This window comes from Hippoglossus hippoglossus, chromosome 17, assembly GCF_009819705.1.
Source record: "Hippoglossus hippoglossus isolate fHipHip1 chromosome 17, fHipHip1.pri, whole genome shotgun sequence".
NCBI lineage: Eukaryota > Metazoa > Chordata > Actinopteri > Pleuronectiformes > Pleuronectidae > Hippoglossus > Hippoglossus hippoglossus.
The window spans coordinates 9,511,784-9,529,369 of NC_047167.1; the positions used below are offsets into that span (position 1 = coordinate 9,511,784).

General features: G+C 42.4%; 1 protein-coding gene across 3 annotated transcripts; it reads left to right on the top strand.

Annotated features, from left to right (window-relative positions):
• Nucleotides 1–653: 653 nt before the first annotated feature.
• On the top strand, nucleotides 654–16,415 carry ccdc18 (coiled-coil domain containing 18). 3 transcript variants are annotated; one of them, XM_034614360.1, is made up of 24 exons: nucleotides 654–788; nucleotides 1,169–1,327; nucleotides 1,865–1,971; nucleotides 2,228–2,356; nucleotides 3,693–3,789; nucleotides 3,881–4,002; nucleotides 4,163–4,451; nucleotides 4,680–4,767; nucleotides 4,971–5,188; nucleotides 5,287–5,397; nucleotides 5,928–6,059; nucleotides 6,286–6,420; nucleotides 6,519–6,596; nucleotides 6,672–6,788; nucleotides 6,884–7,051; nucleotides 8,901–9,043; nucleotides 9,916–10,079; nucleotides 10,292–10,505; nucleotides 11,549–11,648; nucleotides 11,762–11,899; nucleotides 12,949–13,089; nucleotides 13,418–13,555; nucleotides 14,649–15,071; nucleotides 15,378–16,415. In XM_034614360.1, the coding sequence occupies exons 2-24, from the start codon at nucleotides 1,199–1,201 to the stop codon at nucleotides 16,110–16,112; spliced, it is 4,116 nt and encodes a 1,371-aa protein (XP_034470251.1). In that variant the 5' UTR covers nucleotides 654–788; nucleotides 1,169–1,198; the 3' UTR covers nucleotides 16,113–16,415. The 3 variants fall into 3 exon arrangements, with proteins under 3 accessions (XP_034470251.1, XP_034470252.1, XP_034470254.1); XM_034614361.1 differs by having other exon boundaries at nucleotides 11,762–11,891; nucleotides 12,947–13,089; XM_034614363.1 differs by lacking the exons at nucleotides 654–788; nucleotides 1,169–1,327 and having other exon boundaries at nucleotides 1,862–1,992.
• The last annotated feature ends 1,171 nt before the right edge of the window (nucleotides 16,416–17,586 follow it).

Here is a 17,586-nt window from a genome sequence, read left to right on the forward strand (position 1 = left end):
ATCTGAAAGCTAACCTCGGCAGGGGGGGACGAGTTGTTGGTTAGCTGGAGGGCGACGTCATGCACTCACCAGTAGTTCAACGTTCAGGAGCCAAGATGTCTTCAGTCCGAGGAATCTACTTCGACTAAAGTGTGCGACAGAAACGGAGGTAAGTCAACTGCATGACGTGCACAGTCTAAACCAGTTGGTGAGAGCATAAATACCATTTATCCCACAGACTAAATTTACAGCCATCATGTGATGACAGTGTGTTTAAAGGTTCAGTGTGTAGAATGTAGTGACATACAGTGGTGAGGTCTCATGTTGCAGCTGAATCCCCCCTCCCCTTCCAAACATGAGAGAGAACCTGTGGTAGCCTTCAGTTGTCATTAAACTCGAAAAGTGTTTTACTTTGTCCAGTCTGGGCTACTGTGAAAAAACATGGCAGCCTCCATAGAGAGGACCCTCTCCTGATGTAAATATAAAGTATTCAAATATAAAAGGGCCCATTCTAGGGTAAAGAAAACAACAATTCGTACAATTTAGATGAAACACACTCGTGAAAACATCACTACGATTAGTTTGTATTCAATTTCTGCCAATAGATCCCTTTCACCTAAATCTTACACACTGAACCTTTAACACCTCTCCTTGATTTCCACCTCGCTAGCTCCTTATACAATCAGCCAGGGCCATGAGGATCAGCAGAGTCCTGATCGCCTGATCTGACAAGAGCTGCAGTAGATACCTGATGTTCCCCTGCACATACCACTGCTGGCAGTCTTAGCCCACCTTCCTCCATCTCCAGGGTAAGAGAGTGTGTCTACCTCAGTGAAAAATGTAAACCCTCTATCATCTTGTCTCAAACCTCTTGCTGTATATGTGTCTATGTGTAGGGAAGCGGTACAAGTCCCATCTCCCAAAAGCATAGCACCATTATGAAACCACATTTACATTCATAAGATCCAGATTTTTTGGGGATCTGCAGCAAATTGCAAACACTCAGAAATATCCGTCCCCTTAATATGCCTGATTTCAGATGCATGAATTATTCTCTGAGAAATCCACAAAGTCCTATCTTGCCTTAGAAAACCTGTATGCACGATACTAAGGTAAATACAAAAAAGCTGTACATCCTTCATCACAATCTCGCAGCTCTCACCCACACCTCTGTCTTCCCTCTATCAAGTCTGCTATTGTGAAAATCAGGCCAGCAGACATGGAATCCATTTCTCTGAGGAAGAAGGTGGGCTGTGTGCGTCAGGAGAACGCCTGCCTGTCCATGGATGAGCAGCTCATCAATGACTTCGATGCCCTGCAGTATGAACTGACCTCCTCCAAGTCTCAGGTATGACAGTCATCCCTATGCAGCTGATATGTGTTAGTAAATGTGTTGCATTCTTCTAGAACATTGTGTCTTATGCTTCATAATTGTGTGCTACAGAATAAGTACAGTGGAATCAGTGTTCTTTGTAGGGCTAAGCGACAAGGCCCTAACATTTTATCAAGATAACATTTTTCACATCAATCGATTCGATATAGATAATTACAATGATAAATGTCACATTATTATTGTGCAAAGACTGATTTTTGCTTCTTAGTGGAGGTTGTTTTCTTTAGACTCTTCCTTATGAACCGAGAGAAACAGGAAAAAATTGACGTAGATCAGTTATGTGTTATACCTCCACACTGTGCTTGCACATTTTATATAGATATAGCAATATATTGATATATATTGAACCTTTGTTGTATTGCTATTGAATACATTTATTTTGCAATAATTAGATACCAATAAAGAGATTGGCCTGTTGCCTAATAATACATATTTAAATCATACATGTAACATGAAAAGAATCCACGTTGAACACGTATGCTTCCTTTCCAGCTCCACCTCAGAGGCTCCAGGGCTGGAGCTGAAAGCAGTGTGGCAGTCATGAGTGGACAGATTCGTCAGCTTGAAGCAGAGCTGGAGGCACAAGTCAAAGAGCTCAAGTAACCTTACGACCTAAACATGTATATCTTCCGATGTTTGTGTTTATGTAAAAGTAATTTGACAATTGTATGTCTGTTTGCACTGGATATTGAATACATGTCAATATTATGCAATGTGCTATGGGGCACATGCAGTTATGCATATTGTTGTGTAGACTTTTGGCTCTACTCCTGGTCATTTTAAAAACTATAACACTAACCTGTAGTTGAACCTGGCATAATAATCCAACAACTTCTCCTTGTCTGTGTTCCCCAGGGCTGCAGAGCTGAGAGCTGAGTGTAGCCAGGAAGCAGCAGCACACAATGACATTGTGTTGGCAGGTCTCACTGAGGAGCTGAGTGCATTCAGAGAAGAACTGGACAACAAGACAGCGCTAGGAAAACGGTGATGCTTTTATCTACATCGACAACCGTTCATCTTATTGTCTTTATGCTTGGAATTTGTATTTATAAGGAACCAAGGAAGTGCTGAATCTGGACACGCAATAAATTCAATATTATAAAACTTTTAAATATACAGATCACCAGAGCTCTGTAGCAGCGCTGGCTGGGACTCATCAAAGTATGTGACGTTGTTGATCATGAAAACAGCATGTTCACAACAACAGCAACAACAACTGATTCTCCAGTTAAGCGTACCAAGTCAAGCATCACCAAACTTTGAATAAACCGGTGAATAGCTCTTTGTGCAGCAGTGGTCGTGCAGCCTCAGGGTTCTGAGTCCTGCAGCCGGTACTTTCCACAGCTCATTTACTGCTGGTCACTTTAACCAGCAGTAAGTTTCAGAAAGAAAGCTGCAACCAGCATCACCACAGGTCAAGCAAACAGCCCATTCCAAACAGGCAGTTTTAGAATGGCCACTATACTAGTTCATCCAGTTACATTAGACACTAAACCTCTACCAATACAATGATTGATGGATAATATCGATAATTTGTATATGTATTGGGTTTATAATATATATATAATATATATAATAATATAGTGGTTTATAATAAAGTGCGAGATATAAAGATTACATTTCTTTGTCATAATGACATGTTAGGATTCATTCCAAATTTGTAAAAAATACTTTTGTACAAAACTTACTGTTATCCTTTACAGACTGCATTTCCTGGGAACCCTAGGTTGATTGTATCAGACATTTTTTACTCTATTATCGTTTATGGCATCGGCCCCCTATAATCGGTTTGGACAAAGCTCAGCCTGTTTATCAGAATATGTTCCAAACCGTTCCCTCAGGTCTTCTGTTTGGGGAAGCAGCTTTATCTTGCTATGCACCAAAGGTTTGGAACAAACTCCCACCACACACCAGACAAGCTTCTTCTGTTGATAGTTTTAAAAAACAACACAAGACCTATTTCTACGATCTTGCTTTTAATTAATTTAATCTGTTTTTATTTTTATTCTTTTATTTAAATTTGTTTTCCCCTCATACTTTGTTTTATTGCTAACATGTTCTTATTAATTTTAATGTAAAGCACTTTGAGCTGCATTTTATGTATGAAAGGTGCTGTATAAATACATTTATTATTATTATTATTATTATTATTATTATTATAGTATACAGTACAGTTTACATGTCATTACAGTTTCATGGGTAACAGCATGAACACTGTGATACTTGACTTGGGCCTTGAGCTGAAATGTTATCATGTTTTCTTTACTTTCACATTATGATGAAGTTATTGCTGTAGATCTAACGCTATATTCTCTTACAGAGCTGAGCAACAAAGGAACCAAGCACTTGAAAATGCAGAGAAACTCAAAGAAGCTTTCAAAGAATACAAAGCCACAATTTCCATTAAACTTAAGAAGGTAAATTTGTCTAATATGAATAACTTGCTACTCGTATAGTGAATTATTTGTATTTTTTGTTGCATGTTGATGATAAAAATGTGTTTTGAAGGTGATGGAGAGCGAGAGCAAACTCAAAGAGAGCCTTATTGAGTGTGACAGAGAGAAAGAAGAGGTGGAGATGAAGTGCGCTGTGCTGCAGAGAGAAAAGGCAGAACAGGGCCGAACCACCAGGTACAACACCTACACCGATTGTTTGTATAGTTGTTTCTTTGTCGTTGTTTTCTCATACATTTGCATGTGTAAAATTTCACATTTATTATCAATTAAATCTTAAAATAAATGATTTTGATGTACACTTATCATATTCAATCCTTCACATTCTGCTTCACAGCCAGCTGAAGGAGGAGTTGAGGGAGGCTAAGTGTTCGGCTGTTGAGCGCTCAGACCTCCTGACTCAGCTGGAGGAGGCCAGACGACGCGCCTCAAACCTGGATCGTCAGCTTGCAGAGCAGGGAGCGGGATGCAGGGAGCAGGCTTCTCTGCTCAGGGAGCTGCAAGAGCTGCGGGCTCTGACCCAGAGCCAAGAGCAGAGGGTGGCTCAGAGCCACAGAGAGGCTCAGCAGAGCCAGGCAGAGCTGTCGAGTCTGGATGCTGCCCTGGCCCTGCTACATCTACGAGAGGTGGAGAAACATAAATAAACACATTAACATTGTCATTTGGGTTCTCATGTCCCCTGATTTTATTATTGCGTTTGACCCAATGAATTGTTGAACCATTAGTATATTTGCTTTCCCAAACCTGGTTTTCACCCCACTTTCACTGTCCTGAAAAAGTGGACATGTTTATCACTGACTCTGTGCAGGAGATGATGTGTTTACTCTTGTCAAATGTCCTTTTTTCAATATCAGGGCGCTGTGGGAGCACTTTGTGCCAAGCCCTGCATGTTGCCCCCAGTGGACTATTCAGGAACAGTTCACCTGCTCAAGTTAAAGCCAGGTAACGCGGATCATGTATTGTACACCGATCGGGCACATTAAAACATACTTTGTTTTAATGCTGCTTCAGATCAGTGTATCTATAGCCTGTTTTGTGATTTAATGTGATACTTTATATTTCCACTGATCTGCTGCTCGGTGTATATGCCTGTTATCTATTATCTTTCTTTTTAACAAATTTGCTTCTTCACTCCATCCCTCCAGGTGAAGGTTACCAGCAGCTGTTGCGGGTGCTTCAGTCGTCAGAGTTTGAGCGAACTAAACAGAGCAGCCTGGTCGAGCGGCTGCAGGATCGTCTCAGCAGAGCCCAGGAGGAGATCACCTCCCTGCAGAGCTCCATGGCCCAGAGAGCCTCCCACTACCAGAGCCTCCACACAGAGCTGCTGGATAAAGTCAGCCAGGCCACTGACACAGAGAAAGAGGTAACCTTTTTTTTTTCCCAAGAGAGAGGTTTTCATCGGTTTCTTACATGTTGTTGTTCACAGCAGCATTTTATTTTTCTGTCTCCGTTTCACCTCAGTTGAAGAGAAAATGTGCCCGTGTGGCTGCGCTGGAGAAACAGTTACAGGAGAAAACTTCAGCTTACAGTCAGGCTGCACTGAAAAACACAGAACTGGAGAATCAGCTACTGGTACAACACTCACACATGTACACACTCATCTGATGGATGCAAAACGGGAAGCAGACAAATGTCTCAGGATGAAAAATATGTACTATACATGAAGAAGACATTAATGAAAATGTCAACTTGAAATGAGATGACGAGATTCAAAATATTTTGGTGATGAGGGACGACGCCAGTGTCGATGAGTCATCCTCTACCCAGGCTCCATTACTCACCTGAATGTTCTAGAGATTTTCCTGTTGTTCTGAACATTTCTGACTCAGACAATCTCCTGCTGCGTTTCCTCATACGTGAGAGGAAAACTCCAGAGAATGTCCGGACCCAATTGTCTGGACATTTTACAGAGTTCATATCTAAAAAATGTCTGAAAACATCAACTTCTATTAATTTTGTCTCCAAGTACAAATTGTATATTTAGCCACACTTCACAGCCTCTTCTGACATGAGTATTTGTGTATTACGAATATATCAATGTAAATCAGTTGACACTGTTGTGGCATGCCTTTTCTTTTTCACCTTCCTTTATCTAAATACAGGAGAAGACCAGCTCTGTTCAACATTACCAGACACTGATGACCAAAAAGCAAAGAGCGTATCAACAGTCTTTGGACAAGTGTAAAAGATCACAGTCTCAACAAGGCACGGAGCAACAGCACAGAATAGAAATGGTGATCTACAGTTTCTTTCCTCCCACACCACCATGGTTACTCTTCAGTTCATTTAAATTCTATGTGATTCTGATAGAATCAAATATGATTTTAAGTTAATGTGAAGTTGGGCTCTGACCTGCTAAAACAATACTGACCGTGACCCTGCTTTTAAAAATGTAGCAAAACTTATTCTAAAGATTCATATTTTTTCCTTTTATGTAACAGTATTTTCTCTCCCCTGCAGCTGCAGTTATCTGTAGAAGAAGCTCGGTCTCGGCTGTTAGAAATGGAGCAGGAGATTTGTTTGTGCCAGAGGGAAAGAGACGAGGCTCAGAAAGCTGCTCTGTTGCTGCAGACCACCGTGGAACAGCTTACACAAGTAATGACACTGTAACATATGTACAGCATCTGTCAGTTATCCCAGGTATATACTGTGCTGTTTCACACATCTACAATTTGATCTTGGTTTGATTTCAGGAGAAGCAGGTTGAAGTCAGAGACAATGAAGAGTTGTTGCAAAGTTTCAGAGAGCAGGCAGCTCAGTCCTCCACCGAGGTTTGTAAGATCTGATTGCTATGTGACCTTTACGAAAACCTATTCCACCATCCATGACTTGTGTTTACACATCAGGTGAGTGAGCTACAGTCGTCTCTGTCAGCGTGCAGAGAAGAACTGGCCTCATACCTGCAGCAGATGGACAACGTAAAGATGAACTACGAGAACGAGCTGCAAAAGAGCAATGACAAGGTACTGTATTACAAACATTTTATGAAGAAATATTACTCAGTCAATGCCCACTGGTCTTGCGAGGTTAATATTCTCTCCTGTTCCTCCCTCCTCAGGTGTCGTCTCTGCAGGAGCGGCTCCACAGCACCAGCCTGGTGTGTCAGAGATCCAGCGAGCAGAACCTGCAGCTGCAGCTTTCTCTCCAGCAGCAGCAGACCATGTTGACTGAGAGCACGGCCCACATCTCTGACCTGGAGGACAGCCAGTGCCAGCTGCAGAGACAAGTAGGAGACTCATAACTTTTATCAAATGCCCGAGCAACCTGAAAATGCACATCTTTGGAGTAACTTGGAGTACTTAACCTCCGCCAAGGAGATTGTGTTTTCACCCCTATGTGTTTGTTGGTTGGTTGGTTGGTTGGTTGGTTGGTTGGTTGGTTTGTTTGTTTGTTTGTAAACAAGATTACACAAAAACAACTAAATAGATTAACACGAAGCTTGGCATTAGGATGTGTTATGGGTCAGGGATGAACCCTTTCAATTTTGGTGCAGCTCCACATCAGGGGAAAGTGTGTTTTTCAAAATTGTCTCTGTTTTCCGATGGCATAATTAATGGATCCAGATGAAAACAATCGGGCACATTTAGGGAACTGATATCTATGAGTGTGTGAAATTTGCTGCAGCTTGTTTGAATTTAAGGGGACTGTTGGGCTAATAAGATCTGCAGGGCCTCTCTCCAGGCCCCTTGAGGGTCTCGGCTCCAGGGAAGATACCTGCTTTTCCTGTCTTGGCTTGGAGAGCAGTTTTCTATCCATGTTCATGGAGTCTGTCTCTGTTGGTCTCACAGTATGACACGTCCAGCAGCTGTGCAGAACTCTCTCTTTTATAATCTACGTGATGCATTATTTTCAGGCCGAATAGGTCAGATTATGAAATCTTGGAAAATACACTATATTATGAACCACTTTATCAGCAAATTCCTTTGCTCTTAAAATAACCTTAATTCGTCATGGCATGGGTTTTGGAAGATGAAAATCTTTCTTAGAAATTCCACTTGGACATACTTCTCAGCTGAAGATTCATGCTGCTACAAATCTCCTGTCTGAAAATGTGATCTATTGGATTCAACTCATTATCATGTTCATGAAAACAGTTTGAGACGACTTTTGCTTTACGACATGGTGCGTTGTCACGGAAGACATGTTGGAAGTATCCATTAGAGGATGTTAAACTGTGGCCATGAAGAGATGCTCAGCAGCAATTCTCAGACAGGCTGTGGCATTCAGACGACGGTTGATTAGTATTAATGGGACCAGAGGTCACCAAGAAAACATTACACCACCACCAGCCTGAACCGTTTACACAAGGCAGGTTTTGCTCCATAGATTCATCCAATTAATGCCAAAGTCTGACCTGACCATCACATTTATGAATCACAGTTTACTACAGCCTCAGATCTCTGATCCTGGCAGAACAGAAGTGGAACCAGACGTAGCTGTTTGCTGTTGTAGTCCATCCACCTCAAAGTGTTTGAGTAGCTGCTTTTCTGCTCAGCATAGTTGTAATGAGGAGGTTATCTGAGTAACCGTAGTCTCAGCTTCAACCAGTCTGCCCATCCCCCCCGCACATCTACCTTCAACAAGGTTTCTCCATCCGGACTACTGCCGCTCACTGGATGGTTTTTGCTTTCCTCACCATAAACTCAAGAGTGTGCTGTGTGTGAAAATACCAGGAGAATATGAATCATACATATTTGCAACACTACTGCTACGCCCGGCAACTGAAAGAAATTGATGGTAAATCTGTAGCGTTACTTAAGGGAAACAGCTTTTTGAGCTTGTGATTTTATTAATAGCTCAGAGCATTTTAGCTGCTGGTTGTACTTTCTGTCCCTCACAACAAACTGAGCACAATGATCCTCATTCAGTGAGCAGAGCCGCATGGGGACAGTAAGATGGAGCCTCCTGCTTTACATGGTCTTTTTAACAGACAAGAAAAATTAAAGGTCTGCAGGGATTCAATAGTTTTGAGTGAATATTTTTTTTCACCTTGATTTGGATTTATATTCATATTCAGGAAATGATGTCCAGGGAAAAATTGTTTGATCCAAATGTGTGTGTGTGTGTGTGCCCAGGTGTCCAGTCTGGAGCAGCAGCTGGAGCGAGCACGGGCTTCTCTGCAGGAGGAGGCGAGGACCAGAAAGCAGGGCGCCCAGGAGAGAGAGAAGGACCTGCAGGAGATGAACCAGCAGAACACTCAGCTGTCTGAGTCCGTCACGTAAGACCACCTGCACACACAGTGACTCGGAGCATCTTGGCTGCTGGTTGTACTTTCTGTCCCTCACAACAAACAGAGCACAATGATCCTCATTCAGTGAGTAGAGCCACTTATTTTGAACTCTGAGCGACAAATCAGGGGTGATGAAAATTGGATTTCTGTGAGTGTTGCAGGAGGATTTCAGTCAGAGGATTTTTGTGGCTTTTAACCCAATCAGACCAAATATCATCACATTTCAAACAGTACTTTCTGCATTGCAGTGCAGCTTTTTGTTTTTGATTACTTTAATGCTTTCCCCAAACTTGTAAAAATAAGTGCAGTTTTCTACTATGTCATGTTGCGGCTATTTCTTACTATTTGTATGAGGCTTTTGTTTTTCTGGCTGTCCTTCAGGACCTGCATCAACACTGACAGTCATATGATTACACCACAGCCTATCTGTCCCTAGGCACGAGGCAGCCCTCCCCTACCCATGAATATGTATATATAAACCAGGATTTCTCTTGTTGGAGACAGGGACAGTCCTGAGAGGCTTGGAGTAATTTCAGTCTGCAGAGCTGCTGGTTACCTTCTTCTGCGTGAAGTTATTATCTGCTCCAGAGGAATAAGCATACCAGTTGTTTGAATGTTCAGCCAAAAGGCTCTTTGTTTGGCTTCAGTTAGCATCTCGGTTAGTTAAAGGTGTTTGCTTCTTTTTAAGTTGCTCTAAGACAACGATGGGAGCAGTGCTCACGCTAGGGTGGGAACCTGGAGTGAAATACGGGTGCGGGGCTTTACATATTGCATGTTCTCTTGCATGTCGGATTTTTACAAGCTTTTTCGATTTATGAAATTTTACTGAATATAGTTGTAATTTCTTTTTCTCTTTGCAGCCATGTAACATCAGAGATGGTTAAGTGTCAAGGGGAGCTGGTGTCTAAAGAGTCTGAGCTGCAGCGTCTGAGGAAGGATGTCACCGTCAAGATGCTTCAGATCAGCCGCATGGAGGAGAGCCTGCAGCAGACCAAGAACAAACTCGCCAGCAAGAACGATCTGGGTATGACATGTATTTTTCTGAAATCTGCACAGATCAGGAGGTTTTATGGTTATTTTTTATATTTCTCTTTGCAGAGCAGAGACAGTTGCAGTCAGAACAGAAAACACCCTGTACTCAATTATCCTTAAATTCTCAAGTGCTCTTTTACATTTACAACTTATCCATTGCTTTTAAGTCTTATCATAGTCCTGCTTCCTTCTCTCCCCTGGCAGTTGTCGATCTTGAGGAGAAGCTCCATCATTGCGAGGCAGACCAGCTCAACTCTGTGCAGCGGGTCCGGATGCTGGAGGGGCAGCTGCAGGCGGTGCGGGGGGAGCTGGCCGATACGCTGGAGCAGCTACTGAAACTCAAGGACATTCTGCAGATAACACAGAGCATTGCAGATGAGCGGCAGGCGTCAGTGGAGAAACTGACCGTCCAGCTTAGGTGAGGATACTCCCTCATGGGAAATATTTTTCTGCACACGGGGGGGGCAAACAGGGACAAGGGACGACTCAGACGCGGAGAGGACGTTCACGTGCTGCTGTACAGATGAGATCCGGAACTGTAGCAAATCATCCGTGTTCCAAATGATACTGTTTACTGTCTCACAAAAACACCAAAAGACACATGCACAGTCACTGAGCCTGCTACTGTTCCTGTGTCCCACTCACAGACTCACACTTTGGTGACTGTATATCATCTTTGTCAGATGATACAATGACATTTTTGTACTTCTACTGAGGAAATCCTTTGCTGTTGAAGATGTTTTGATATTAATTTCTTTTGATTATTGTGAAGTCATTTGATCTAACTTGTGCCGTGTGTCATGTCATTTGCTGTTACTGATTTTTCACACATGCTGTGGTTTGTGATGTAAAGTTTTCTATTTAAAACTGACACTGAAATATACAAAAATCTGTGTACATTTCTCTCACATACACTGTGAAGCACAATGTGCAGCTACTGTACAACAAGCACTCAAGTCGGCGTACACGTCACGGGGAGTTTTTAATTTACGTGACATCATTTTCATTGATTGATCATGGCCACCCCGTCCTGTTACAGTTTCTCCTTGGTGTCACTGTCCTCCTGAGCACAATGAGCACATGGTCGAGACGTGCAGATGCTTCACACAGGAAATAATCTTTAAAGAAACATGGCTCATTCAATAACAGCTGTCGTGATCTAGTTTGAAGTCACAAGCCCCCTACAAAAACGCCACTGAAACGTGTTCAAGTCCACACATGTTCATGATCTGAATGCTACAAAATCTAAACAACTGTCCTAAATTAAGTTCGATTCAAATTCTCAAACAATAAATTCTCCCAGAAAGTGCTGAAGTCACGTTTCTTCTATTTGGCCCGGTTACTTTGACATTCAGCAAGTGGTCCCTGTGTTGTTTCTTCAGATTGGTATACACAAATATTAATTATATAGATATCTGGCAAACTGTTAAAATATGTGTGTGTGTTTGTGTGGCTTCACAGTGAGACGCAGAGGGAGTTGGAAGCGAGAACGCATGAGGTCTTAGACATGGACAATGCACTGAAGGAGAGACAGGGGGAGCTCCAACAGAGAGCACAGCTGGTACAACTCCCACACAAGCAAACATATTTTATTAGTTTTTATTTGTTTTAATCATCACTGTGTCTTTTTAAACAATCTTGTTCTTTACCCGGCCGTGCTGTCGGTGTGCTCAGCTGGGTCAGCTGGACGTGGCGATCAGAGAGCACAAGCAGGAGCTGGAGAGGAAGGTGGAGTCTCTGCAGCGGAGCCTCGAGGCCAGAGAGCGAGAGCTGAGAGAAGCACAGAGGGAGCTCACAGACAGAAACATGAAGGTCAGGAGAAGAAGACGTGTCATTAAGACACAAGTCAGCCTGAATAGATATTTGTTACAATGTTTTTGTTTGACCTTCACAATTTTTTTGAAGCATAGAGAACAGGAAGAGAGGAAAGGGAACAATATTCTTTTATTATTGTATTATCTGTAATGTTATGTTATGGGCTGTTCTAAACTGTGCAGTCGAGAACAATCGCAGAGAAGCAAGTACCAACGACACAAACTTCCGTCATAAATGTTTGCACCCTAGTTATAGATAGCATTATTACAGCTGTAAAATGTTATTATTACAGCTGTAAAATGGCTTAGAATTAATTCTGTTTCAGAATTGTATTCATCCCCAAGTAACATACAAGGAATCTACTTGTTTAGTGCATAACAAACATATTATACATAAATATTGGGTGAAAGATGAAGCAAGTGAGTACTGTACAAAGATAAAGACAGGAGCCTAAAGTACAAGAGCAATAAGTGGGGTAAAAACTATTTAGAATTTGAATAAAATATATGTCAAATATATATATAAAAAAATATGTACAATATGAAAATATTTGCAATATAATACAGATTTTTAACTAAAAAAAAAACATTTTTAATGGCATAGGGATTTATTTACGAACAAAAATTAAATGGATGCAAAAATTAAAACCATTTTGGTTACTTTCAGCTCTAATATAAGATCTGATGACCTTATATGAAACCCTGATCAAACACTGTCAGTTAATCCGTGATAATACAAAGGGTTTAAAAATGTTTGCACACTTTATGGTTGCATTTATTATGTCTTCATATCTTCATAACACTGATGTAATCATCTGTTGTCATGGTTTGTTTTTTCGAACCAACACAGAGCATTGAGAGGCAGCACAAGAGGTACAAAGATTTTGTTCAGGAAAGGTTTTAGATTAATAAATGTATTCAGCCACTGTGTGTGTGTGTGTGTGTGTGTGTGTGTGTGTGTGTGTGTGTGTGTGTGTGTGTGTGTGTGTGTGTGTGTGTGTGTGTGTGTGTGTGTGTGTGTGTGTGTGTGTGTGTGTGTGTTGTTAGGAGTCCCAGGAGCTCGACCAGCAGCTGCGTGTGTGTCAACAGAAACTTCAGACTTTGCTACAAGATCTTGAAGAAACTCGACTTCACTGTGAATCTTTGACCAGAGAACTGGACGCCACCAAGCTGCAGAACGAGGAGAGGGTAAAGCGGGAATACAGTTTATTAAAATGTTATCACTCATAGTGAAACGGTTTAATAGAACGGAAGTGAAACTCTATGGTTTTTTCCCTTGCTTGTTTCCAACTGACCTAATTTCTAAGTTTTGTCTGAGAACCCTAACCCTCAAATACAGTTGACCTTGAATTGTTGTCTGTTATGAAATATCATGATTTATTTGAAGATACTACTACATGTTTTAGTGTTTTTGCTAATAAGGGGAAATTAGAGAATGTATGGCATGTTAAAATGCATGCATAACTCTGTTTTCACTGAATTTGTCTGTATTTTGTGTGCTTGCGTGCGTGCACAGGAGGTCCGGCTGTGTGGGGTGGAGGAGGAGCTGGCTCTGAAGGAGGCATACTGGCTTCAGGCGGAGGCCAGGCTGCAGAGCACAGTCGCCTCTTTAGAGGCGGAGCTGGAGTTGGAGAGGGCGCAGCACAGCAAGGAGGTACATACCGATTCTGTAACTTGCCCACTGGCCACACCGTCTGTTACAGTAGACATAAAACTTGTTTGTTTCATTTTTGTACATCAGTGTTAGTGCCCACATCCCCAGTTATCAATACTTGGTCTGCTGCTGCACTCATAACCCCACAGGTCGTGCTTTTCTATCCGACTCGACCCGAGCCCGGCTGAGAAGTGACCGAGTGAAACGGGTGTTTAAATTTTTCCGCTGACGGTCAAATCTAACGTGACAGATCTGACTCAGTAAACGCTGCGCAGCCAACACCTGTACGTTCTTGTTAAACATCCAGTGTAATCGCTAGCACCAGGGTTGTCACAAGTTTATTACCTGGTAAAAAGATTTCCATGCTGTGACATCCCTAATACAGAGGGTGTCCTCCAAGTTATGTACTGAATGAATCTGCTATTACATCTCAATGGTCAAGTTGTAGTTTGGAAGAGACTGACACTTAGAGCTGCTCTGTGTGACTTGTCTCTTGGCTAAACCTTCGATCAAATCTATGATCTCAGTGATAAGGTTGTGTTATCAGAACCAGAATCAGCTTTATTGGCCATGTATGCGTACACATACAAGGAAGTTGACTCCATTTTTTCCGTTGCTCTCAATGTACAAAAATGGACAAATAAACAGAAAAGCAAGGACAACAAAGCAGAACAAGGTTAAGCAAACATTTAACTGCAATGTACAAGTATACATATAAATATATATGCAAAAGTATGTATATATGAACATAAAACACAACAAGAACAATGAAATGGTGCTCAACACTTTTCTTCCCTCTTCTTCTCTCATATCTGTTTCTGTCTGATTCAATTTCCTCTTTTTTTCCTTTCAACATCAACAGCACCGTGTGAGTTCCTTATTTTTCTTCCATCTTTAGTTTCTCTTGTTATCGCGTCATTTCTCAGTTTCTCCTCATATGGGTGATGGTGATTTCTTGTATTTATTACTTCATTGTCCCGCTGCAACCTTGGGAATTACTCAACTGGTGTTGTTCTAACCTTGTTTTGATGAAGGCAGCCTGTAAAAAAACTAATTTGCCTCATCAGTCTTTCTTCCCTCCCTCCCTCCTCAGCTGGAGTCCCTGCAGCAGACTCGAGGTCAGCTCCTCAAAGTGTCAGAGCAGATGTCCTCCACCATGCGCTCCTCCCAAGAACAACTCGCCGCTAAGCTTCACCAGAGCCAGACCCAGCTCGACCAAACCAAAGCTCTGCTGGACCAGACCAGGGCGGAGTTGGAACGAACCCAGAACCAAGCCAGTTGTCTTCAAACACAGTTGGACCAGGGCCAGAGGCAGCTCCTTCAGAATAAAGCCCAGATGGAGCAAAGCAGGATTCTGTACGAGCAGAGCAGAACCCAGAACAGTGACCTCCGTGCTCAGCTGGAGATGGTCAGCGCGCAGTTAAATCAAACCAGAGTCCAGGCTGCGCAGCTCCAGGCTCAGCTGCAGGCCTGTGAGAAGTCCATGGAGACCTCTGATGAGTCCATGCTCATCAAGGTACAGCTTTTAGAAGTTAATAAAACAAAAATTACATCAAATAGCTTTTTAGTATTTTATCAAAAGCCGTTTTAAGACATGAACAACGCAGCAGGAGATTCTCCGCTCAGACACGTTCCCAGCAACACAGAAAAGATTGAGCTTTCAAGAGCCCCTTGGCAGGAGAAACTCCGGAGGAAGTCCAGAGTCTCTCACTCAGACATTTGCATTCTTACATACAGCCCCTCCAGAGAATGTCAGGAGACTATCCGGAGTTTCATAGCGTGTCTGAAAGCAGCTAACGTTTCTTTTCTCTTCTCCCTGCAGGAATCTGAGGTGACCCGTCTCCAAGCCAGGATCTCCAGTTTGGAGCGAGCTGCCGACCGACAGAACCTCTACAATCACACACTGTCTGTACCAGTTCTGCACAGATTCCCACACGCGCAGGAACGCTCCTCCTCGGCTCAATCGCCCCCCGAAAAGACCACTCTTACTCTTACACACTCTCAGTCCACTTCTCTCCGCTCCCCAACGCACACACAAAGTTGCTCATCACCCCCCGCTCACACATACCTTCAGCCCACCTCAGCCTCTCACCTGTCTGAAACTCGTGATTGGCTGCAGAGCAGTAGCATCGACTCTTCCCTGGATCTCCCCTTGAGCCTGAAGGCAACACTGAGGGAGGCGTTGAGCAAGCAGCCATGGGAGGCCTCCTCCTCCTCCTCCTCTGTCTCCCCCTTCCCGAGCGAAGAGCACCACGGCTGGCAGGGCCTCAGCACCGTGGACACCACAGCGACCTCCGACCTCTCCTTCAACCCCCTCACATACATGGTGGACAAACCAGACGATGGAAGCACCGAAGTGGAGGCTGCCTCTCTACAGGAGGGAGACAGTGAGCGGTCGGATGAGTCGAGGAGGGAGTCGGTGTGCACTCTGGTTGGTGAGGCGGATGAGGAGGTGGATATGAGTTCACTGACTGGGATGCTGAGGTTTGTTAATCAGACGCTAGCTAAGCAGGAAGACCCTTCGTTATGGAGCTCCTCAGGGATATCACAGACCTGACAGAGAGACACACGCACACGCACACACACACACAGGTAAAAACACCACTCCTTTCTCATAAGAGTCTGTTAATCAATCAATCGATCAAGCTCTGGATTTCTATGACTTTTTTCGAACATCTGCTTCTGAAAAGTCTGTGTGTCACCAAAAAACTATTTGTAAGAGATCCAGTGCCTTAAAGAAGCATATAAAGTTTGTTATTGCCCCGTTGAAATATTTTTCTATAACGTTAAATATTCATAACTGCATAATAAACAATCAAATTTACAGTTGGAAAAACACATTGGGTTATCCATTAGAAAATACCCCTCAAAACATTTAGCTTATCTGCTTTATCATTACTGTGTGTGAGGGGGTTAGATTATTTTTGATTGACTTTTGCTCCACCAGAAAAAAATCGCCCCACAGCTCTCATCACATTTTGTTTCAAATGTAGCTCAACACTGATTGGTGCTCACAAAGACATGAAATAATCTTTTTTTTAAAATTTATTTAGACCCACTTACCTCTAATCAGTATCAAGATAAAATCCCCAAAGTTTTTAGTTGAAACAACAAAAACTATTCTGGACTCACTCCTCATGGAGACATGCTGCTGTGTTGCCATGGAGATGTCAGGCCCATTGAACTCTGTTTACATTGTGTTTATCCTTGTGTGTGTCTATAAATGTTCCTACATTCCTTTACATTCCTCAAAACTAAACCATTTTCTGTGATGTCATATAAATGTAGAAGTTGCATTTCATGTCTTTTTTCTTCCCAATATTTATATATTTTGTACACACTTTTAAATAAGCTAAATGAATAAAGTGTTTTTTTACAAGTACTTCTCCTTCTCTTGATTGTTTAATGTTTTTTTTCCGTCTACCAGTGACTTGTATTTAGTCTCCAGAGAAACATGAAGCCTTGTTTTCACTAACATTAGTTTGGATGTTCCCATCCTGCTGGTGGCTGTGGGGTCGTGTTACCAGAGCAACCGGCAGCTTCCTGTCCAGGAGAGGAATATTTGAATCAGGAAGAGTGGGGGTGGTCAGGCTCCAGCTTGTTAAATTGGATTTGGTGCTCTGCTCTCATATGATTACATAACAAGACAGGTCTGCTGGGAATTTTAGTTTTTCTCCCGTCAGCTCTTTTTAGTCAGTAGATTAAGGGATAGTGAAACAAATGTTAAACTGTTCTATTAATATTGAGTATCTTTCCCATATAATTTTAAGAATCTTTTTTCCCCCCTGTGTACTTTCCCCTTCTCTAGAGCCTTGCTGCTGACAAGGGGGGTTTGGATGGTCAGTGTTTTATTGTCAGTTTATGTTCTTAAGATTAAACTTCACAACAATACGTGTGTGTGTGTGTGTGTGTGTGTGTGTGTGTGTGTGTGTGTGTGTGTGTGTGTGTGTGTGTGTGTGTGTGTGTGTGTGTGTGTGTGTGTGTGTGTGTGTGTGTGTAAAAGCAAGTCCCCATAACTTAAATGATAATGT